The 26,331-nt window shown below is 34.7% G+C and overlaps 1 protein-coding gene across 1 annotated transcript in view; it reads left to right on the top strand.

Annotated features, from left to right (window-relative positions):
- nrxn3a (neurexin 3a) overlaps positions 1-26,331 on the top strand; it is a 376,344-nt gene that overhangs the window by 120,673 nt on the left and 229,340 nt on the right. Inside the window, 7 exon segments of the mRNA XM_048190779.1 lie at positions 1,059-1,262; positions 5,337-5,363; positions 9,848-9,967; positions 10,483-10,864; positions 13,516-13,706; positions 13,792-13,965; positions 20,972-21,091. Of these exon segments, the coding sequence (XP_048046736.1) occupies positions 1,059-1,262; positions 5,337-5,363; positions 9,848-9,967; positions 10,483-10,864; positions 13,516-13,706; positions 13,792-13,965; positions 20,972-21,091 (1,218 nt within the window).

Raw genomic sequence — 26,331 nt, 5'->3', positions numbered from 1 at the left:
TAAATAAGGAACTGCTTGAAGCAAGCTAGTGGTTTGCTGGACGCTAGACACTACTTCCGCATTTGTCCACGACACTGTTGTCATGTGGTTTCTACGTCAGTAAAGGCGGTAACAAAGGGTAACTGACGTCATTGACAGGCGACTGCACTGCCCCTTGTCACTGTTTAGAATGGGAATTTTCTCATGATTAAAAGTAGTTGAAAACATTAGAGATATTGTTAGTAATCAGCTGGACAAAATATATAACACTAGCCTAGTGGTTTTTGGATATTTTACTGTGAATATCTTACAAATTGTACCTTTAACCTTCATTGAATATTGTGACTAAAGCTAAATATATTGTTGTTCTGCACAGGTTTTCCTCAAAAATATTTTGCCAGAGGTGCTTGAAATAATATTTTATGTGACCTTTTTACTTGACCTCAGAAAAAAAATCTGCCTAGACAACACAGCCTAGCTGCGATTTCTGTCTTTCTTTCACCTGCACGTCTACATACTGTAGAGTCAAAGCAGACATTTTATGCCTGGCTGGCTTTTCTAATACTTTCATATGGAGTGTTTTCAGGCCAGCGGTGCGTTGAATGACAGTCAGAGGCTGAGGCTGGAGAGAAAGGGCATCGCTGTGTCCATCAGTCCTGTCCAAGCGGTGTGCCTGGCTGGATGGCTGTGTGGCAGCTTGCTGACAAGTGCAGATGGCAGGAGAGATCTGTTCATTTACCTGTTGAGCCAGTTAATCGAAACCTGTAGGAGGCTTGCACAGAATGTGTTAACTCAATGTGCTTTGTTTTAGTCAGACTTTTCTTTTTGGTGGCCATCACCTTGACCACGCATACTATTAGTTTGTTGTTTTGCGGTGTTTTAAAATTGTTTAGGGGTACAATTTGGCACTGTTTTAAGCTGAAAGTCCAAAAAAATGCATTATTTTAAAATGGTTTTAATATATTGTCATTCACGTCTTTTTTAAGGTTTTTTTTGTCCTCTCACAATGTAGAATGAAAAAACGTTTGTTTTTATGCTTAACTTGTCTAAAAACAGATCTTGTGTTCTTTTGTCCACAGAGGCATCTATCTTGAGCTATGACGGGAGCATGTTCATGAAAGTGGTGATGCCTACTGTGATGCACACTGAAGCGGAGGACGTTTCCCTTCGCTTCATGTCTCAGCGGGCATATGGCCTGCTCATGGCCACCACCTCACGCGACTCCGCCGATACTCTTCGATTAGAGCTGGATGGCAGTCGTGTCAAACTCACGGTCAACTTAGGTATTGTATAAAACCCCTCCTTCAGGATGCAGTGCTTCTTCTTTTTCTCTCTTCCTTTCTGTCCATCTTTCCAGCCCCACCCTCCCCTGAATCCATCATCATTACATTCATTAATAATATATATTAAGATGTTGTTTTATTGTTTTTCTTTATTTGCATGGTTCACCAGACATTTGATTAAGTTGAGTTTGAATTGATTGTTTTCTTTATAGTAAGTAATTGATCGTAAATTTAACTCAAATTTTGGCTATTAATTGATGTTAAGGGTTGGGCGGTATGACCTTATATCACTGTACAAGTAATATACTTTTATATATCACAGTATGGTTGTTTATTGGAAAAATTTAAAAATAGCATTTTATAATTTTATTCAGAACTTGATGCATGCAAACCAAAGGATAAGTTTATTTATAAAAATGGAAGGGTAAGTCCAGCGTTAGCTGCACACAATGCAACATTAAAGTTAAAAACACGAAATACTGAAGTGAACTCTACTTACTCTGTACTTCGCTGTTCGTGAGCATTTGAGTGAGCGGTTCGATCGAGAATCGATGTATTGTTCCTATATATATTAGGGCTGTCAAAATAACGTGTTAATTTCGATTAATTAATCGGAGAAAAAATAACACGTAAAAAAAAAATTACGCAGATTAATCCATTCCGTATTGACCTTTGAACCTGGAGCCGTTCTAGCCACCATTCAACTGTAAAATGAAGGAGGGAGACGAACTGTCTGACGAACAGAAGGAGCAGAGCTCCTCCCTCGTGCCCGCGAGCTCTCTGTCTTCAAAGTAAGCACTGTCTTTGCACTCTCTCTACCTCACACCTAATAATCTAAATCAACTGACACAATGCTAAAATTTCGTAAGACCGAATCCATGTTTCACGAGGCGCATTCGGAGAATGTTTTTCCTGAATAACCGCTGGGTGTGAATAGTGCTCAAAAGAACGTCACCTCATCTTCTCTGACAGGCGCCCTGCACGTGCAGCTGACATAAACCACACTTTCAGTAAACAAAAAGAAAATCCTATCCAGTGGTGAAGTGTTTTCTGTGTTGACAAATCTTTTGCGATGTCCTAATAACAGTCGCGATTCGCACGCAACGCGTCAACGTCCGCTAATGTCCAATTCACGACCTAATGACTCATTTGAACAGATTCATTTTAATGAATCATGACAACAACTGATCTGTCCACACAGTCTATAATGAATCATTTACTCGAACAACTCTGAAATGAGAACATAAGTGTGCTTACCCCATTTAGCAAGAGTGGTTAGTAAAATTAGCCTTAATAATCCACAATATTTTCAGGTTATTTAAATGACAATGTGTAGTAAATTAGGCCTACCTATAAAATCAGTTAATTTAGACTGGAGTGAGGTGAAACCAGAACAAAACAAGTTGTTGTTAGCTAGGTGCATTCAATTGTATATGGTAGAAAATTATATTATTAGTTAATATAACTTCTAAATACTACTTTTTAAAACTTTTCAGGTTTAGCAAAAAAGCATCATCTATTACAAAGCTATAAAATCACTTTTTTTTTTTTTTTTTTTTTTTTTTTTTTTTTAAGTACAGAGTGACGGGTACTTTATTGTTAGTATCGGGCTCGCAGATCACGTGGGTAGGGCACTTTTTACTGTTTGTGTGGATGACCATGTCTTTCACCACCGAAGACCATTTTTGACCCAGGAAAAACCCTGCATTGATTCATTTGAATTGAAATATTTAATACTTTCACAACAAAAATGATGTATGCGATTAATTTAGATTAATTAATCACAGAGTATGTAATTAATTAGATTAAAATTTGTAATCGATTGACAGCCCTAATATATATATATATATATATATATATATATATATATATATATATATATATATATATGTATATATATATTCAGTCCTTTTAAGGGTGACATCTTGTGACATCACATCCTGTTTTTGGTTCATTTAGACGTCGTTGGTCTGTGTTGCGTTCATATTTCAGTCGAACCGTTTAGAAGCGGACCAAGCAGACCAAAACCCACCTTTTCCCACGATTTGCTTGTTTGATGTGCACCAAGGTTCGGATGGCAGCGTTTACACTTATTCAAATGAACAGCACTAATAGAGCAATCACACCAGAGTTCGTTTTGGTTTTTAATCAAACCAAACTGCCAAGTGTGAACACACCCTAATTCTCCACCATCTTGACTCTTTTGGGACATATTTCGCTCTGTATTTTCACTTTACTACAAATTTCTCTGTTGATCTCAACTGTAAATAATGTACAGCATTCCTGGCCATCGCAAAAGTGTCTATTGCATTACAACGTGCAAAATTTTTACCGCCACATGACGTATACTGTAGTACCGTCATACTGCCCAGACCTAACTGACACAATGTTTGGTGCATCTTTTTAATATATGAACCATGATCATTGTCATAGTGAAGATAATAAACTCCTTTGAGACAGTCACAGCACTGCATAACAGCATAGCATTTTTGTTTGATGTCAACTTTTGAAATGATGGCTAATTACTTTTTACAATTGCAAACCTTTTCCAAGTGTTGTGACTTTCTGATCGTCAACTTAACACTAATTCCTGTCATCTTTTCTACTTGACAATGTCTTCAGTAACTCTTTTCTGACAAACCTCATGTTCTGTCTCAGTTGGTTCCATTCGTACCACATTTGTGTTTTGGTTGGTATTTCCTTTCTGTTACATCATTTCCTTTTCACCATCACCTCTCCCCCCTTCTCCCGTTCTCTGACACACATTCTCCATGCTTTGTCAAAAGATGGTATTCACCCCTTCAAAGGCCCTTAGCCTGCGGCCCGGTCGGCAAACAGCCCGAGAACAGAGCTCTCAGCTTCACCTGCAGCTGGTACTGTAGCACCTCTCAAACCTCAACCCGACACCTATTACTGTTAGACGGGAGATGAGAGACCCTAACTGGTCATTAAGTCACTGTGTCATCATTAAAGAAAGTGACATAACTCGCACCTCACTGCAGGAAACAGCCTGAGGTTTGACAATAGGGCTGATCATCTGTGACAGCTCAGCCACAGTAGAGACAAACATAGTCCACACACTGTAAACAAGAGACAAGAATGTCTTATGTCTGCATACACAGAGAAATCATCTGGAATGATTTGACAGCCTGTCAGCGATAAAACACACATCAACTGCATACATACTCTATGTATAGCACTAGAAGTACACTCAGGACTGCCCAATCTTATTTACTACTAGGATGACAATTATGCTTTTACAACAAGACCAGCACTAGTATGTTTATAGATATTGCAGTATATTAAGTCCTCATTTGAGTGGTCAGATCTCAGGAAGATCTAGTTGGAGGTACAGAGGCCACTGCATGGTGCTGGTGCTTATTGGATCGAGGCTGTTTGCTCCCACTTTTCTGTTGCGGTTGACGACACATGGTAAATCCAGCCACACAGAGCCCAACCCAGTGCATGGTGCCATCAAAATGAGAAGGCAAGCTTGAAATCATTATTTTACTGTTTTAGTGCCGTTAAATTGATCAGTAGTCAAGAAAAATGCCCTGACACCAACTTCTTGCTAAATGCATTTAAGCTATTAAAGCATATTTAGCTAACGAGCTGGTGTGATTTCTATGGGGCAGGACCTCAGATAGATCAATAAAAAGCCTAATTTTAATCAAATAAAATAAAGCTCTGGGTTGAATAGTCTTTGTGGTTGGTGAGCTCCAAGCGGCCATTTTATAATTTATTTATAAGCTAAACATTGCTGATAAGGCATATATTGGTGTTTCCTAATGTTTGAAATCCATTTAGCAGTAAAATAATCCTTAACTCATGAAGTTGACATGATTATGTACAGTATCTCTAATTCTTTGACAGTTGCAGCTAAACCAGTGATTTTGTGCACATTTGTCTTTACATTCAATTATAATGTTTTTGATTACTATATATATTTTAAAAAAAATGGCCGCCTCTTTGCATGTGGACGTCCCCGGAAGGGTGGAATTATTGTTTTTGGATGTCTGCAGCTGTAACCTTGAAGGATGCAATTTCATCTGTCACTTATTTTCCCCCATCTAGACTGTATCAGGATAAACTGTAACTCCAGTAAGTTAACACTCAAGTTTCATTTTGCTCCTAATGATTCTCTTGTTGAAACGAATGTCTTAAGTCTTATGCCTTTTCCTCCATTTAGTCAAGGAGAGTTTGCATCTAGTGAAAGGGTCAGTTGATGGATCTCTCCAATCACGATTACCACGATTATCAAATGGTGGTGACTTAATAATCATGGCTTGTTTTTGATGGCCTATAATTTACCTGTCATGTAAATCTATTTCCTACCCTCTTAGCATAATTTATAGAAAGGTCTTAATTTGTGCTTAAAAGTTGATGGTATCTTCTACTAGATACTACTCAGGGTTTTTACTGCCTTTAGTGAGGAATGCAGTATTGGAGTTTAAAGTAGTGCATGCATTGTTATGAGATATTATTGTGCATGTGGAAAAATGTAAAATATTTTTTCATTATTATTATTGTTGCAATAACTACAGTTTGTAATTCAGTGTTTGAAGTCACATTATAAAGTCACCACATATCAACAATTTTTCCTAAAAATGCATACAGGGCACATAAAATGTTACCTTTTTATAATGGAATCTAATTTCAGCTTATTCTTATGATATGATGCAATATGGTTTTGTCATATTTCTGCCTGTTGGTTTATGTTTGCTGGGGTGGTTGATTTTGTTTAAGTCAAAATAATTTAAAGCTTATTAATATTTGGCTTAATACATAATTTTTAAAACAAAAAAATATACTAAAAGAAACACATTCAGTTCAGCCATTACTTGCAGATCTCAGAATTAAAGTACATAAATGACTTTGTTCAATACTACACTTAATTCAGTTATGATATTTTGTTGATGTTGATATTTTGCACTGTTTTATACTATTATACTATACTATTAGTAGGGAATCACATTTCTACAGTTTTGGCAAAAACAATGCTTTTACTCAAAAATAGGTCTTGGATTCTCTCAATGACAGTGTTGTGATGTGAAACTAAAAAGGTGATGCTATATTAGGTAAACATTTTAGAATTTTTATAAGAAAACCACTATGATGAACCACAGTATGAACTAACTATGATTTTGTCACTTTGAAAGGTAAGAATATCTCATTGCAGTTGTCTTATATTTGCATTTATTATTATTATGAATGATGAATATATAAATGGCTTGCATGCCTTTTGGATGTTGATGTAACAATAGTTGTTTGTTCAGGAGTGGTTTCATATGCTGTTTACATGTTTGCTTAAATAATATCCCTCTAGTGGTTTGATAATACAAACGTTGGAGGTTGGATTCCATGTGACTATCCTTAAGCCCTGGGTATACTTTGTTTTTTTTTACGCATACGCTAGTGTACGCACACAGTTGAACGCACAGCCCTCGCGTACGTGTACGTAAAAAGTGAAGTATACTTTGGGCTTTTCAGTACAGTATGTTACTTTAGTGCTGGTGGTGTATTAGAGTGCCTGGCCATGCTGGAAATGTACCAAGTAAATCAGTAACCCACAACTTCACCTCCATCAGTCATTCTGATCAAGTAGCAAACACTCACATCATGCTAGATTAGTCTCACATCCCTTTACCTGCACCAGTTCACACTTTCCATCACTCAGATTAATATAATGCCACTAATTATAATGATGTGCTTATCAGAGCTATTAGTTCTTAAGCTCCTGTTACGAGACCTGCATTGTTAAATGTTCTAAGATTACACCTGCATACGGCAGTGAAATCTATGCAGAAAGTCTTTGATACTAATGGATTTATGCATTAGTAGTGCAACCCTGGTAAGCCGAGCGGAGAGATCACTCATACATTTGTGCTTTCAAAACATGGTAATTGTTTCTATGGCTTGTTTTGATTTGTTATTATTCTTTTTGAAATTATGAAAAGAACAGTGTTAACCATTTAGAGTCAAATCTGTGTTGCAACTGTACAGCAGATTAAAGTGCACTAGATATTGTTTTTGGCACGATATTGGTCTAATAGACATGATAAATTGTCAGAACAATATCAGTAATGGCAGATTGTGAGCTTCATGTTAGTCAAAACACGTTTATGCCAATGTTGAATAGTGTGGAAGGTAATATTTTTTTCTCAGGAACTACCGATAACTGCATGCTGGTACATAACATAATTTCCCAAGAGCCAAGAGATTTTGAGGGATGTGGAGCATGATGTAATAGCACGCTCTGAGCTGAATCCAAAACACCTCACTGCTCTCCTCTGTGACTACTTAACTCCTCAAATGTATTGCATCAAAAACAATATATGTTTATTAACTCTGTTTCTGACTAGAGGTGAAGCGTGTGATTTCTGCATCACTGGTGTTACCAAACACAATTGCAAAAATAATGGCTTTTCAAAGAAGTTTCCAACCTCTCTATTAATCTAGAACAGGGGTCGGGAACCTCTTTTGACCAGAGAGCCAATTTTTCCTTTTTGGTTAATGCCTTTTTCCAGAAGAGCCAAATCAATCAATCAATCAATAAAGCCACCCCTAAACCTACCCAATAAATACTTTATTATTAAACACTAATTAGGCACTTTATTTCCACTTTTCAAATATTTTCTTCATTTTTATTGAAAATGAATGCCTTTCCAGTCTGATTTGATGGGGAAAACGAGAAGAGTGAGAACTCTTGATCGCATAAAAAGCTACTTCCATGCGCCATACTCCCTACGGCCTACACCACTGCAGACGTTAAGAGGTGCGACACCAACCAGACATTGGTGGGCGGAGTTAGTGTAAGTAGCCTTTGCCAACAAGACAGGCTATTTACACTTAAAGGTTCCATCGAACGTTTTTTTACAAGATGTAATATAAGTCTAAGGTGTCCCCTGAATGTGTCTGTGAAGTTTCAGCTCAAAATACCCCATAGATTTTTTTTATTCATTTTTTTAACTGCCTATTTTGGGGCATCATTAAATATGAGCCGATTTATGCTGTGCGGCCCCTTTAAATCTCGTGCTCTCCGCCCACGGAGCTCTCGCTTGCCTTAAACAGTGCCTAAACAAAGTTCACACAGCTAATATAACCCTCAAATGGATCTTTACAAAGTGTTCGTCATGCATGCGGCATGCATGCGTCGGATTATGTGAGTATTGTATACTGTTATATTGTTTACATTTGATTCTGAATGAATTTGAGGCTGTGCTCCGTGGCTAACGGCTAATGCTACACTGTTGGAGAGATTTATAAAGAATGAAGTTGTGTTTATGCATTATACAGACTGCAAGTGTTTAAAAATGAAAATAGCGACGGCTCTTGTCTCCGTGAATACAGTAAGAAACAATGGTAACTTTAACCACATTTAACAGTACATTAGCAACATGCTAACGAAACATTTAGAAAGACAATTTACAAATATCACTAAAAATATCATGATATCATGGATCATGTCAGTTATTATTGCTCCATCTGCCATTTTTCGCTATTGTTCTTGCTTGCTTACCTAGTCTGATGATTCAGCAGTGCACAGATCCAGAAGTTAATACTGGCTGCCCTTGTGTAATGCCTCGATCATGGGCTGGCATATGCAAATATTGGGGGCGTACATATTAATGATCCCGACTGTTACGTAACAGTCAGTGTTATGTTGAGATTCGCCTGTTCTTCTGAGGTCTTTTAAACAAATGAGATTTATATAAGAAGGAGGAAACAATGGAGTTTGAGACTCACTGTATGTCATTTCCATGTACTGAACTCTTGTTATTCAACTATGCCAAGATAAATTCAATTTTTCATTCGAGGGCACCTTTAATGTAAATAGACAGTCGTTTACATTTTTGCTGCTGTTCTACAAATAGTTTTCACCATTACCACATGCTACGTAGCAGCTCTAGGATTGCTGTCGTGACACTCGAAAACAGCACTAAACGCACTTTGCCTGGTACAACTTGAAATATTATTCAAGGAATTGTAATTTGTTGCTTTTTCAGCAGAAAGCTGAACTCTATTGATGCGTCTAGTTTTTTTTATCAATCATTTATTGGTAAAGGGTGCGAGACCTGGCGAACAACATGATTTTTGTCAAACACTGTTTTTCCCAAGAATAAGAAAATTACCAAAAATGGCTTTTTGCCTTTAAAATTTTGTTATTTGCCTGTCTGTTATAAAGCAGAGAAATAAATTTATGCATAACGGAAGGGGTCTTTTGTACATTATCATACTATCTTTGTCCTTGAGTGGTATATCAAGACCTTTTATGAGTAAAAGCCATTTTATGTTTTGAAGTGATTATTGTGGAAAAACAAAGAGGACAGCTTAACATTTAGCTTAACATTTTAGTTTTTTTGTTGAGGCTTATGTTTTTGTGTAATATTCAGTAACATCTGCACCAAACCTCTGCTTTCTCTTTTGTGTTAATCATCTCAATTGCAAAAATTATTTAAAAAGTATTTGCCACATAATTCAAATTCAAAGCTTAAAAAAAGTTTTTACTTTTTCTACATTGAAAGCAAAGGTTTGGTCAGAGACAATTCAGGTTGGCATTAACGTTTCATGACCGTCGTTCTCAGGCAAAGGACCAGAGACACTGTATGCCGGACAAAAACTCAATGATAATGAATGGCATACTGTGCGCGTGATCCGGAGGGGCAAAAGCTACAAGCTAACGGTTGACGATGACGTAGCAGAAGGTACTATACTTGGTCATCAATCTGAAAGACAACACAATTCTTGATGGGTTACTGTATGTGAGCAGCTATAGATGATTCATGCATAGTATTTAAAGCACTTGTTGTTGCAAGAAACTGAAGAAATATATATGTGAAAGGTTTCGAGAGTTGCTAGTTTTAGTCCTCTGCTACATATTTTGTGGTTTTTATAAAATGTGGGAAATAGTACATATAGTATTTCCAATTTGTTGGCAAACTGCATCAGCATTTCTTCAGTTGTTCTCAGTCAAACACTACTTTTGTGTTTCAAAGCAATAAAATAGATACCTTTAGTTCAGGTTCATTGCTATGCTGACATATAATGTAGGACTCCTTCTTTGTAACCAGTAGTTGGAGTGTCTGACTCAGTGCTTGAATAAGGGTTTTGGTGTATGTCACTGCATTTTAATTCCTGAACAGCAGTGTAATATTGTTTAAGGCTGTAGTATAGCAGCATTTTTTTCTTGTTTTCCTTTCCAACCTGCTGTGGTTTGTAGGTCAGATGGTTGGCGATCACACCCGGTTAGAGTTCCACAACATCGAGACGGGCGTGATGACCGAGCGCCGTTTCGTCTCCATGATCCCCTCCAGCTTCATCGGTCACCTGCAGAGCCTGAAGTTCAATGGCATGATGTACATCGACCTGTGCAAGAATGGTGATATCGACTACTGCGAGCTCAACGCTCGCTTTGGCATGCGCTCCATCATCGCAGACCCCGTGACGTTCAAGTCAAAGAGCAGTTACCTGAGTCTAGCGACCTTGCAGGCTTACACATCTATGCACCTTTTCTTCCAGTTCAAGACAACCTCTCCGGACGGATTCATCCTCTTTAACAGCGGGGATGGAAGCGATTTTATCGCTGTAGAGCTGGTGAAAGGGTAAGTGTGTTGAAGAAGTAGTCAGTTACCTTATTTATTTATTTATTTTTTTACCTTGCCAATAAAAGTGTTACAAGGGAACAAACTGCTTCAATAAACACTTATGAGGAAGAACTAGCCAAAAAAATCTTTGCATACAGTACGGTAGTTGAATCAAGTGAACTAGAAATCTATTAACTAAACTGTATATTCTGCCTCGTACAGGTACTATATATATTTTTTTGATATCTTGACCAATATTTACACTATTTTTTTTACCTTAATCAATTATCGGTTCTTTAATATTGAGGCCACTCATAAATGACTCAATTTAAGGGCTTTTCACACTGTGCTTAAACCCCAGGTTATCATCGTTCTAAACACCGCTTTTAACCACAGGAAAAGGAATGTTTCACACTTGTAATTTAGAAGCGGGGTTAGCACCGCTTTTTACCCGGGGTTATGAAACCCTGCTCTGGAGCAGTGCGGGTCCAAACTTGTATGGAATGTGAAACGATGCAGTGTTAAAATGTTACAGCTAGACGCTTACCAACAACCAATCGCGTGCCTCATATTAGCCTGCTTTTCATTCTTACCTTTATAGTCCGAAATGTCCATTCAGTATAAACTCGATAGTACAGTCTGCAGTATGAGGATGAGCAATGCTGGAGCTTTAATGTAAACAGGTCGCATGCTGCGTTCATCCAATCAAAGACACTGACACTGCAAATATGCAAAAAACAACGTTAATCCAGGTACAGTGTGAAAGGTACAGTGTGAAACGTCAGTTCATGAATACCCAGGATTAATTGTTAACCCCGGATAAATTATGAGCAGTGCGAAACATGAAGCCAGATAACCCAGGATTCTGTTTACCGGGGTTTAGAATGACCCAGGATTAACTATTTCAAGTGTGAAAAGCCCTTCAGTGGGCCAAAAAAGTATTCACAGCCACAAGTAAACTTAAAAATAAAATCTTATTAATTATTATTATTATTTATTTTTATTATTTTTTGGGAGTCTAGATATAGTCCAGCAACTCTTTTGACCATTTTCCCTAATCACATTTTTTCAGCCTATACTTGGCTGTTATTGGTTATTTACAGTGTTAGGGAAAGTTACTTTGAAAAGTAATTTATTACAATTTTGTGTTACTCCCTTAAAAAGTAACAATTTGTGTTACTTAGTTACTTTTTAAGAAAAGTAATTGTGTTACGCTACTTTTGCGTTACTTTTTCCACCTGGGTTGAGCTTGTTCTTTTTTTTTAATATAACAAAAAAAATGTAGTATTTACAAAAAAGTAAAAAGTAATTTTTGGGCAAATGTAAAGACCCTTTCAAACCAAAATTGAAATAATAAGCCTCAGGCCGAAGGAAATGCATATTCACACGTGTACAGTAGAGGGCACAACTTAAACAAACCTTTCAGCTGTGCTGCCATTCTGGATAACGGAAGAATAGGACGCAAGAGAAAAAATGTTTAACACTTCATCAATAAAAACAAAAATCGAAATAATTTCTGCTTATTTAACTGAATCATCGAAGGTCATACATTGGTCAATAAAGTGAGATTAAATGCATAAAAAAATTGTTTTATTTAACATATTTCATTATTGAAGGTTTGCATAGTATTTTGATTTTACATTTCACAGATTTTATTCATTTTGAGGAACACTGAATCTTTATTTTTTATTTATTTGAAAAAGCAACTCGGATATTTTGTTGTAAATTTTAACAGTAATGTGTTACTTTGCTAGTTACTTGGAAAAGTAATCTGATTACATAACTGAAGTTACTTGTAATATGTTACCCCTGACACTGGCTATTTAACTTAGTCTAATCAGACCCACTTTATATTAAGTGGCCTTAACTACTGTGTACTTACATTTAAATTAATCATTTGATACAATGCACTTATTGTGTACATACGTTTTTACATTGTACTAAAAACACCTGCATTTAATTACATCTGTAATTGATTTCTGATTGATTTCTGATTGATTACCCCTACCCTTAAACCTACCCATACCACCAAAGCTTTCCCTAACCTTACCCGTACCCCACCTCAATAGCTGCAAATGTGTTTTACAATTCAATATGAACCCAATAAGTACATTGTACTTATTTTTTGATGTAAGTACATAGTAGTTAAGGCCACTTAATATAAAGTGGGGCTGTCTAATCTAATCTTTAATTAAGTCTACCAATAAATGACATCATTTAGTACTAACTGTTAAAGTAAATTATTTAATGTATTGTATAAATAACAGTAAGCCTAAAACAAAGTTAAAAATAAATTTGCAATCTTTTAGATGACAAAGCAGCTTTCGATAAATACAATGGCATAAATAAATAATGATAATTATTAGTAAAATATTCATAATGCATATGTTTTTGTTGTAATGATGAGCTATTATTGAGTCAAAAAAAGAGACAGTAATTATAAGAAATTGTGGTTACTGTTTAAGTTTTTATCCAAAATAAGCTGAGAGACTATTTCATATGCTATGTTATAAAAAAACAGAAGTGAATAATAATAATTGAATTATCCACAATGAGAATATCATTCACTGACTTTGTTTATAATACTGCTGAGAGAGTTGGAATGGAATATAGGTTTGGCATTTCCACTTTCTCATTAAACCGACCTTCACTTTGCTGTTTTTTTTTAGGTACATACATTATGTGTTTGATCTCGGCAACGGGCCCAATGTAATCAAAGGCAACAGTGACCGAGCTCTCCATGACAACCAGTGGCACAACGTTGTCATCACTAGAGACAACAGTAACGTCCACACGCTCAAAGTCGATGCCAAGGCAGTGAGTCAAGTCGTCAATGGCGCTAAAAATCTGGACCTCAAAGGTATATGAACAGCTAAAATTCATATATTCTCACGCACCCAATCATGATGTAATCATTTACCCCACGGCCTATTGTATCTGTTCAGGTGACCTCTACATCGCCGGATTGGGGCCCAACATGTATAACAACCTGCCGAAACTCGTGGCCTCCAGGGACGGCTTTATGGGTTGCCTGGCATCTGTGGACCTGAACGGTCGCCTTCCCGACCTCATAAACGACGCCTTGTTCCGCAGCGGTCAGATTGAGCGAGGATGTGAAGGTACACCCTCTTACAACTCTAGCTCGAGGAGCCCGTTCTTTCTCATGAATGCAAACAGTAGTTCCACCTCCACCTCACTGAGCCATCACTCCATCTTTCTCACCCTGCTTGTCTCATCTCTCACCCAGCCAGCTCTCTGTTGAGCCCACTGGTTTATTAATAGTCTTATGGGCCACATTGGTCATGCTAGGATCAGCCAAGTCTTCGTTTGTATCAATTAGTGACATTTTTATGAACATATAGAAGGGAACATTTACATTCCAGTATTTTGAGTCAAGGTGAACTTTATGCATTTGATCTGATGTGTTTTGACCATAAACCATTAATAATAAAACAAGAATATGGGCAGCTATTAAGTAATTATGATGACAGATGTGTTGTAATATATATACACTACCGTTTAAATGTTTGCGGTCATTTTTTTTTTTTTTTTTTAATAATTTTATTTGGCAGGAATTCATTAAATTGATCAAAAGTGACTATAAATATATTTCTAGTGTTATAAAGATTTCTGTTTTAAATTTTTGTTTGTTTTTTTCAATGTTCTATACATCAAATAATCCTAAAAATGTATCATGCTTTCCACACAAATATTAAGCATCACGTTTACACATATATATATATATATATATATATATATATATATATATATATATATACACACACACACACACACACACACACACACTTTTTGAAATATATTAAAATGGTTATTTTCATTTGTAATATTTCATAATATTACCTTTTTTTACTTTATCTTTGATCAAATAAATGCAGCCTTTGGTTATCATAAAAACATTTAAAAGCTTTGTTCAAAAACATTAAAGCTTTTTAAACTTTTTAAAACATTAGGCTTTTGAACAGTAGTGTATATATAATATTGCTCATTTTTAAGAAAAAAATGTTTATTTGTAAAAGAAAAGATTCATATATATATATATATATATATATATATATATATATATATATATATATATATATATATATATATATATATATATATATATATATATATATAAAAATGGATGGGAGTGAAATAAACATTAGCATACTGTATGAAATAATTGCATAATAAAAGTCTCTGTGGAACTGACTAATAGTATTTCATTTTTCAATATTAACTTATACCAAAATTAAAAACACTTTCAAAGACTTGAAAATCCTTCAACATCATAATTTAAAAAATATTTTTTGAAAGACAAATTTGACATTTTTTAAGAATTTGACATTTTCAATAAAATTAAAGTACATATACTATGGTCATATTACAAATGTTGTATTGTATGTTAAATGCCAAACTTGTTACAAAAAAAAAAAGAGCACAGATCACTTAATATCCAGACACATAAGAATATTTCTTTACTTACTCATTGCTAATATCCATTTTCGTATGTACATGTGATCTCTGCCATATTTCAGTGCATGCTTATATCTTTGTTTTCTGTACATTTATTGTGTGTTTGATTTTTGTTAAGTATTTCACTTTTTTGTTCTCATTGTTCTCTTTTTCTTTGATTTATTATAGTCTTGTTTGAGTAGAACTTTGTGTATAAACATTTCTTACCTGTCCATCCATCCCAAAATTAATTGTCCATCACATTTCCATCATTCATCACATCTCAATTTTGTCTTGAACAAAAAGACTTCTTTTATGTTGAGTATCCTACATGTTGCATTTACATGTTGTTGAACAAAGAATAAAATCATATCAAGCTAAATCGTTTGGTCTTTTGTTGTATCATCTTCACATTTTGTTGCTCGAGTCCATGGCGTGAGTGTGAAAAGTCAACATGCTTGATAATCGGATACAGAAATCTGGGACTGTTTTCCAAAGACAAAAAGCCACTAAGATCTAGTTTACAAACACCACAGGCTTTAAAAGATATGAAAAGTGACATTAAATTACATTTAAAACCTTTTAGTGTTGCAAACCATAAATAATATAATATCTCTACAACTTTATATAGCTGACCTTCACTGCTAAAGCTTTTGGAAAAAGAAAAAAAAGAGAATATATTCGACTTTAACATTTAATCCCACACATTTTCAGGACACACGCTGCCACCAGATTCTCTGATATAGCCGACTTTAAGATGTATCTGTCATATTTTATAAACAGAGACATGCCCGACGCCATTTGAATTCAGTTCTTCATTTCATACATGAATAGAACAACTTTGTGTGTGTGTGTGTGTGTTTTACGTTTATCTCTCCCGCACAGCATCCAAAAGTGAACGTGAGTAGGTTTTTATGTTCGCAGCCCAGCATGAAAGAAACATCACTCTGTACTGTATGTGCACAGTAAAACTGTAAGCCGTGTATGGAATGGCTCCACAATGGCAACAGAATTCTGGCAACTGGTTCATATGGCAATGAATGCGCCGTTCTGTTGTAATGAAGCTTTTCATCCACCAGATGGCAATGATGCACCTGTGCTTAGGAAGGCGAGGGCTCGATTACATGCTGCAGTGTTGCAGGGGAACATTTTGTTTTCGCAGAATGCTACATTATTAAAATGTCCCCTGTCTAACCACTTGCTTTACACAATCTTAGCGGTTCCTGTTGATTTACATTAGCACATTCTCATGCCCATTCTGTGCATCTGAAAGTTCTTGTAACTAGAGTAGAATATGCAAAGGAAAGCTAATTTTTCTGCATGAACTGTAAATGAGATCATTTGTCAGGCACAAGTTCATCAGCATACTGCAGTTTTAATTTCATTTTGTTTTATTTGCAATTAAAGACTTTCACTTGTGTTCAACCCATTATTATCATTATTTTGAACCCAACTCAAGAGTGCAAACCCTTCCTAAGAATGGTAAAGCATGCCCTGTTATTAAAGCCTTTGCTTTATTAACAGAAGCCATCGACCACGTTCTTACCTGTTTGATTGTTTTCGCTTTTCTGTTTCTTGCTTTACAAAGTTGGTTTCACCAAAGCAGATCTACAAGGTATATAAGGTTCAATTCCATTCCATTCAAGCTGCTGTTTGTCTTGTGCCGTTTGTTTTTGTACTCAACCCAGACATAAAGCGGACACTAGCTGGTTCACTGTAACAATGTCTTGGTATAAAATGGTTCACTTCTTTCTAAAAGACAATGCCCTTGTGTTTTTACTGAAGGTCATGAGACTTGCAAAGTGAGAAGAGAAAAGTAATGATTGCAACTGAGAGTCTGCATTAATAAAACATGAGCCCTCCTGTATAATTAAGTCCCCACGTCCTGTTTTGCTGTATCTTGTCTTGTTTCTTTTTCTTTTTTTTTTTTTACACTAACGACATTCAGCTGAGAGAGGAGACTGGCTTAGGAGAATCCATTAAATATCTCACCATGGGTTACTTCTCACCTGTCTTTAGATGCACTGAACAGCAATATGATTAGCAAAATAATAAATAGAATTAGCATGAAAATCCATCTGGAAATGTCGGCATGCTACCGTAGATTTTAAACTCAGATAGTGTCCCACTGAGCATGTAAACTTGGGACAGATGTGATTTCGACTTTATTATTTAAGCAATTATATCACAAATAAGAGTGAATATCGTCACAGCTGTTATTCGGCTGGAGGTAAAAAGTTTTTTTCTTTATCTATTATTGTTGTGGGTCATTCCTGTTGTGCAGTGCATACAGAGCTTTACAACAATAGTAAAAAAAAAAAATAATAATAATAAAATTTAAAAAAGTTTCAGAAAGTAATTTTAGCACTTTAACAGGTTTGGCTTTTATGTTTTCCACTGCATGGGTTCACTTCAGTGTGATAAAAAGAAAATTAGCTTTTATTTGATAAAATTAGTATTTTATTCTGTATAAAGTCATACACTACTGTTCAAAAGTTGGGAGTCAGTATGATTTTTTTTTTTTTTTTATGAGAAATTAAAGGTGCTCTATGTAGTTTTTTGACTGTACTAAATGGTTAGTTCACCCAAAAAATGAAATTTCTGTCATTCATCTCGTTCCAAACCCTTCGTTCATCTTCGGAACACAAATTAAGATGTTTTATGATTAAATCCAAGAGGTGTTTTTTTTTTTTTTTTTAATCCAATGGAAAGCAACGAAATTATACGGAAGAGGATTAGGGCCAAGCAATAATAAAAAAAAAAAAACATCTCGAGATTAAAGTTGTTAAATTTCGAGAAAAATCTTGTTCAATTTCGAGAAAAAAGTCGAGATAAAATGTTGACAATAAACTCATTAAATTAAGAGAAAAAACTCGTTAAATTTCAAGAAAAAAGTCAAGATAAAATGTTGAGAATAAACTCGTTAAATTACGAGAAAAAACTCGTTAAATTTCAAGAAAAAAGTCGAGATAAAATGTTGAGAATAAACTCGTTAAATTACGAGAAAAAAACTCGTTAAATTTCGAGAAAAAAGTTGAGATAAAATGTTGAGAATAAAGTCATTAAATTATGAGAAAAAAGTCGTTAAATTACGAGAACAAATTTGTTAAATTATGAGAAAAATGTCATTAAATTTCGAGAAAAAAGTCGAGATAAAATGTTGAGAATAAACTCATTAAATTAACTAATTTATTCTCGTAATTTAACGAATTTGTTCTCGTAATTTAATGACTTTATTCTCAACATTTTATCTCGACTTTTTTCTTGAAATTTAACGAGTTTTTTTCTCGGAATTTAACGAGTTTTTTCTCGGAATTTAATGACTTTATTCTCAACATTTTATTTAGACTTTTTTCTCGAAATTTAACGAGTTTTTTCTCAAAATTTAACAACTTTAATCTCGAAATGGTTTTATTTTTTTATTATTGCTTGGCCTAATCCTCTTCCGTAAAATTACCACATTCAAGGTCCAGAAAATTAGTAAAGCAAAAAGTATTCTTGTCACTTCATAACATTAAGGTTGAACCACTGTAGTCACGTCGACTATGTTAACCATGTCTTTAGTACTTTCCTGGACCTTGATTGATGGTAATTAGGTTGCTTTTTGGGGGATGGAAAAAAACAAACAAACTTAGATTTCATCTAAAATATCTTAATTTGTGTTCTGAAGATGAAAAATCTTACGGGTGTGGAACAACATGAGGGTGAGTGATTAATAACACAAATTTCATTTTTAGGTGAACTAACCCTTTAAAGCATAAAAATACCATTATATGTTTGCAGATATTTAGGATACGTCCTGTTTACATAGTTGATTCTCTAAAAAATAATGCTACAGCCAGTTATTTTAATTTGAAATGTGCATTCCGTGTTGGAATGTTTGTTTTTGTGTGATTCTGCCAATTTCCCCAATAGTATTCCAACACCCCGGGTTGCCAGTTGGTGGAAAACAGCGTATTGCAGCATAGAACCAGCAAACAAACTAGGTCAGAGATCGCAGATACTACCCGACCCAAAAAGCCTCAGCATCCATCTAATAATCTCTATGAACGGAAGCATATTAAAATGCGAATAAATAAACTCATCAACTTACAGTGTGTAAGTCTCCTCACCTTCCATTGTCCTCAAGTCTGGCAACCTGCATGAGCGTCGAATCTGAGGAGGAGAGGGCGGGGAAACAACTCTCTCCAATATTTTGAATTTGGACTGCAGTACCCATTTCAACCACTAGCTGTTAATATTGCCCTTTCAAGGAAAGTCTGTTTACTCGGCAGCCATATTTTCAATGCCTCCGAGCAGCTATTTCGGCCAAGTTCTATCCATTTGGATGGGGAAATCCTGAAATCTCAAAAACTGTTTGGCGAACTCACAAATAAATAACATATTTCAAATCAGCAACAAAATCTGACATAAACTGTCCCATAAATGTTGTTTTTACGCACAAATATAGCATTAAAAAAATTATTTTTCAGGCTAGATGAGCCCATGCGCATGTGCAGTCCTAAGCGCGAGTCTCATACCGGGTCTTTACCAATCAACAATTGGCTCTTTTACTTAGAAGGTGGGACTTATTCCTCCATATTGCCCATTGCAGTTTCTCCCATTCACAAGTAATAGGGCTGAACTGTCTTTCTATATCTATAGTCTTTGATATTACATACTGCACCTTTAATATTCTTGAGCACCAAATCAGCATATTAGAATGATTTCTGAAGGATCATGTGACACTGAAGACTGGAGTAATGTCTGATGAACCCAAACTTTTGAACGGTATGTAACTGGAACAAAAACTTTTCTCTGAACTAAAGGCCAGTTTACATAATGAGATGTCTGACCTATAATGTGCTAGTATGACTGTATGATGCGAATGGAAAAATCTTGGAATATAGGCTCGCTGCGATAATTCTCAGATTTTCCATTCATACAATATCATATTTGCAGTTTTGACAGCCAAAATTGGGGTGAATCATTTTATGTTGAACTTAGTACTGAAGTTGCACTTTGCGTTGCACAGTAAATGCGCTTCTAGCCTTCTTTTCCCCCCCTTTTTGTTAAACTAAAGTTTATGTTTGTGGTTAACCTCTTGTTTTCGCAGTTGTATTTCACAAGAAAAAATGCACTCAAAGCCAGTTTATTTGCAATTATCTTGTTTACACGGTTAATTCAGGGGGAATGCATTCACCCTCTTACTCTGAATTGGGTAATGGGCTCTATTGTTCTTGCTGCATTCCCTCAAAATGAACCCAAGTGTGCCAAAACACAAGATGTGTTTGGAACACGCTCAACTTGACTGCACGTGGCTGGTGTGCACACTATTGTTCTTAACATGTGCAACAATAGTACATACTGGACTATGTACACATCTCGCTATTGAATGTTGTCATTGACCTCTGTTCCCCTGTGCAGATGTGAGAAAGTTCATGCTTGGCCCCATGTCTGAATCTACTTTTGTAACAAGCCATGTTGAATATGTCTCGAGTATGATGTATATTACTAAAATCTAGTCGTTTATAGAGAATGCCACGTTTGTTCAACAGCTTTCGGGATGTTTTTTGAGTACCTCTACTAACCCAAACTGCATGAATACTGTTACACACACCTGCATGGCACCTTCACAGCATGACGGCACGTTTGCCCCCAGTATTACATTGCTCTGCTTTGCTACCATAGGTCCTAGCACTACATGCCAAGAAGACTCCTGTGCCAACATGGGGATCTGCATCCAGCAATGGGAGAACTACACCTGTGACTGTTCAATGACCTCCTACACGGGGACGCAGTGTAATGACCGTAAGTCACCCTCCGCCTCGTGCCGTTTCCACATCCTCTCTTTCTCTTGTTTATTTCACTGTTCGGTTCACTCGTTTACACAATTTTAATGATCACAAGGTCCCACTCTATGAAAGATTAATTGAGCACGCTGTAATCAACATAGCAAATGTTATACAAACACTAACAGTTTTAGGTTGCACAAAACCTTATTTAAAAGCTTATACATTAAGCTTATACACACACACACACACACACACACACATACTGCATTCATGTTTTGAAGACCCGTTTGAAGACGACTAAGGTACGTGTTGTTTACTACTTTCTGATGCTGTAAAATATGCTGTATTTATTAAATATTATTTAAAAAATCTGTACAAATTATTGAATATATATATATATAAATATATATAATTATTTAAAATATATTTATATTTATATTATAATATATATTATAATATATATAATATATAATATATATTTCAAATATTATTTTATATATATATATATATATATATATATATATATATATAAAAATAAATTATATATATATATGTATATATATATATACATACAATTTATATACACACACATATATATAGTTTTTAAAAATCATTTATAATTTAAGTTATAAATAAATACATTTAATTTTTAATTTAAATGTAATACATTTAATTTAATTACATTTTTAATATTTATTTAATATTATTCTTATTTATTTTATAGTAATTAGTAGTATTTAATTTAATAAATTACTAAAAGAACACACACACACACACATATATATATATATATATATATATATATATATATATATATATATGTGTGTTTTTGTTTTTTTAAATAATTTATAAATAATAATTTAACAAATATAAAAAAATATGAAAAAATATATTTTTAATGATTATTTAATTTTTTTTTTAATTCAAGTAATTTGTTAAATTAAATGATAAATTATATTTAAATTAAATTATAAATAGTATTTAGTCTAATATTTTATTAAATTATTTATTTATAAATTATTAAATAAATAATAATTTAATAAATTACTAGACAAAATAATTTAATAAATTATAATATTAAATTATTATATTATATAATACATTAATTTTAATATTTATTTTTATATTTAATTCATTTTTAGTAATTTATTGAATTAAATCAAATACTAAAATAATGTGTGTACATATATTTACATTTATTTTATTTGTTTATTTATTTTTTAGTAATTTATTTATTAATTTTTACAAAATTCAAATACTACGTGATGACTACAAGAGAGGCAACAGTGGCCCCAAAAAGGTTTTGAATGGTAATAAATAAATTCATGTGACATTTATAGAACTGGCACAATCACACTGACTTTATACATCAACTGAAAAATCACAAGGAGATCTTTTTTTTTAAGATTCAGAAAAGTGAAGTTACTTCTGAGATGATGCCATTTCATTTTGTTTGCCAATGCATTGATTTGACTCTAGTTATCTAATATAAATATGTTTGTACATCTTTAAGCGTGTCTTACATTTCTAAATCATGTATGATGCCACTATATTGTGTTTTATTTATCAAGAATTAAGTGTGACATTAGTAAAGATCTGATTGAAGGTGCCATACACAGAATCCATAAAGTCTGTTCACAAGTTCAAATCCTTAATCACTTCGCTGAACTCTTCATGGATTTAATCAGATCTGATTATGTAAACGGTGAGTGTTGGGAGTAAAAATATGATAACACTGCATGGGTATATCACAGGACAAGGTTGATCTATTCAGATGACCCTTACAGCATTACAGGTCATCATGTATCATACATCTGTCTTTAAAGCCCCGGAGAACCAGAATCAATCAACAACAATGCACTTCTACCACGAACAGTCGCTCTTTATTCTATAGTCATAATGATGCCATTCTTTTGACATCACTGCCACAATAAAAGGTGTTATCTTGAGTCAGTGGAGATAAACACCATCCCTACAGACGAAGAAAGCGCCTCGGTGAGAATGTGATATGACTGTGATTGCCTTCCTCCCCTACGCCGCAAGAACAACACAGTTGACCTTCCAGAGATTGAAGACTGACATGCATAATAGTACGCTAGCCTGCTGCTTTGACACCTCGTATTTTTGTGAGAGGCAGCAGTGAATCAAAAGCATGTTAGTGAAGATAGGGATGGACTTAATTGAATAATGCAGAGAGAGTGATGTGTGCGTGTCGGCTTTGTCAGTCTGGGAGGATATCTGACTTGCTGCTGTAACGGGAAAGAAATCAAAGGACTGTGTTTTTGTAGCCGCACCAAATTCTTGCTTCTATTCTTGGGGATATGAATGCTTAATGGTGTAGAATTCAGTCTGGTATTGTGCTATACTCAGAAATCAGGGCCATTTCCTCGGCAAGGGAGGCAGAGCCTCCTCCTCCTCCTGGATGAGAAAATATTACAAAAATAAGAGTCACGTGAGAGGAGGCAATGCCTTCATCTAGCTATGATTGGTTCATGCGCTAAATCCCATGTGTTGTTTTTGTGCGAGTGCACGAATCGATCTAAATGAACAACATTATTGTGTTAATCCAGGTGCGTTCAAGTCATGTCGGAAATATCGTATTTATGAGCTAAACGCACACGAATCCCACCACGATGTCGTAAACACGAGTGGGAAGCTCGGGATTTTCTTTAAGCCCAGATCTGTACTAGTGTTTATCATATTAGATACATTTGAGTGTGCTGAAAATGATTTTATAACGTTACTCTTTGCGTTCGCTCGGCGGCTGCTGTGAGACACTTGTTGCACACTGCAGTAAGCTGATCGATTTTAGAATATCATATTAAATGCTGGATGGCTTGTGTTGATAAATAGCATGCAATTAATTTTAAAACGTATTGTATGATAGAGAAAATTATGTATTACTGTTAATAAAAATAAAGCTGCATCTGATTATTCTATGTTACCTACTTGACACAATAGTGTTTTTCTTTGAGGCATGGTAGGCCTACTTGCAAAAAAAATCAAGAAAATTAGATTTAAACAATACGACTAAAGTGTTGAGCTATATAACAATAATTCGTTTTCTGTCTATAAATATACCAAAACAGTTGTTCCCTTGCCTATTAAAACATGTAAATATTAAAGTCTTTGGTGTTTCCATGGTTTCTACGAAATAAAACCGGAAACCGAGGGTAACGCGGGTATGACGCAATTGACAGGCGACTCCTCACACGTCCCGGAGTCTTGGTTAAAATTGCAGTTTTCTCACGATTTACAAATAGTGGAAACATTTGGGATATTGTAAGTACTCAAGTGAACAAAATATATAACACTGGTCTAGTGGTTTTTGGATATTTTACTGCAAAATTCTTACATATTGCACCTTTAATTGTATTATTAATTTGTATTTAAGTCGCTCACATTGAGTGCTCAGCCAGTCAGGCAACAGACAAATGACCAATCCTGAGTGGTGACGTCACTTCACGGACTCTACCGGCACGATTCAGCACGGTAACCGGGCCGAGAACGGTTTGTATAGTGCCGTGCCGTGCCGTACCAGGCTCCAGTGGAAACACAACCGGAGCGTTCGGTCCGACGGTGGAAAAGCGGCTATTGTCAGGCTTTTTATTTACAACGAAGTAAGCTAATTCTCTGCACAAAATATGATATGTTTTACAAGATAACAATTTAATATGTAGCTAACGATTTTTACAGTGGCTTCATAAATTAATTAAGAACATAAAAAAGCAAAACACCTGATGTACATTCTTTGTTATTCATTTTCTAGAATTAGAAGTGCTGTATTTATGTAGAGAAGGTACAGCGCCATCTTACTCCGACGAAAGTGACTTGACGCACCTACCGTCGTAAACACGACTTTCCAGGAGGACTTGAACTCATAATAATTACATAGTAAGTAAATAACTCAGCCACTTAAATATGACACGTCAAAATCAAACTTGAAATGGCCTGAAAACATGACGACTGTGGGTGGTTTTTAGGAGCAGTCAGCTTGGTGAAATTAAAGGTCTGTGATCAGTGTTTACCGAGTGTTTAATAAGTTGACTATTACAAAGAACAGCTGAACCTCAGTTCACAAATAAAATATAGATAGCCTATATATATATATATATTGGAATAGATGTATTTTTTTTTTATTGATTTCTTTTTTGTAATGTTTAACCAGGAAAATGTGCCAATATTAAGTGTAACTAGGACATTTTACGTTTATATAGGCCTATATATAACTGCCTTCTCATTTTAGAAAACCTCTGCACGCCACTGGGCGTCTCATTTGAAAGAGTTGTAGTGTCATTTGCTGAGTTACAAATGGATTTAATGTCCATGTCAGGAGACGAAATAGACTATTTCTCAGGTGACGCTTAAATGTATTTGCAGACTGAACCCCTCTATTCACAATTTAACACTAGGTGGCAGTAATGTTTTAGTTAGAGACGAAAGCGGCCACAGAAGTCTGTGTGTGCCAGAACATCTCATAAAATTTGAATATTTGAATAATGCATTATTTATTATATAGCACCTTCGGTTCTGAGTAAATATCTAGGAAAATGTATTCTCACATGTTCCAACTCGCAATTTAGCAGACATTTCTGTATTTTATTTTTTTTGTGATTTGGAGACTGCAGATCTTGACATTGCAATCTAGGTATAGACAGGATATAACATATATATATATATATGTATATATGACAATAGAAATGTTCATGGAGCTGTGAAGTATGAGTTCAGTTTTCTTATTATTTATTATATATATATATATATATATATATATATATATATATATATATATATATATATATATATATATATATATATATATAGACCTAGGTAAATTGGCAAAATGTGTCATTGAAGCCAGATTTATATTCACATATTATGTTCATAATTTTATGGTATATTTAATGACACAGTTGCACTTTAATTATTCTCTGGCAATCATTTGCCATTTGAAAGGTCAAGTCATATTATTTATAAATAAGCTTCCACTCATCAAAATGTAATCATTTATTTATCAGTCATGCTTTTTGTTACAAATGATTTAGCAAAATTTTGGCATGTAGTCTGACTTTGAATTTATTTAATTCACATCTCTGCAATCAGAATTGGTATCTGCATTAGTTTATCTATTCCTAACAAAACCAAAATTTACATTATAAATATTATATTCTTTATATATCAGTTGCTATCATCTGGTTTTGCTGATATTACCCAGATTTTGCATATCGTGGTGAACAGAGCACCAAAGTAGCTTTT

The sequence above is a fragment of the Megalobrama amblycephala genome, linkage group LG5, assembly GCF_018812025.1.
Source record: "Megalobrama amblycephala isolate DHTTF-2021 linkage group LG5, ASM1881202v1, whole genome shotgun sequence".
Classification (NCBI taxonomy): Eukaryota; Metazoa; Chordata; class Actinopteri; order Cypriniformes; family Xenocyprididae; genus Megalobrama; species Megalobrama amblycephala.
Note: the sequence above shows the minus strand (reverse complement) of the source record. Positions and strands in the feature narration are given on the sequence as shown.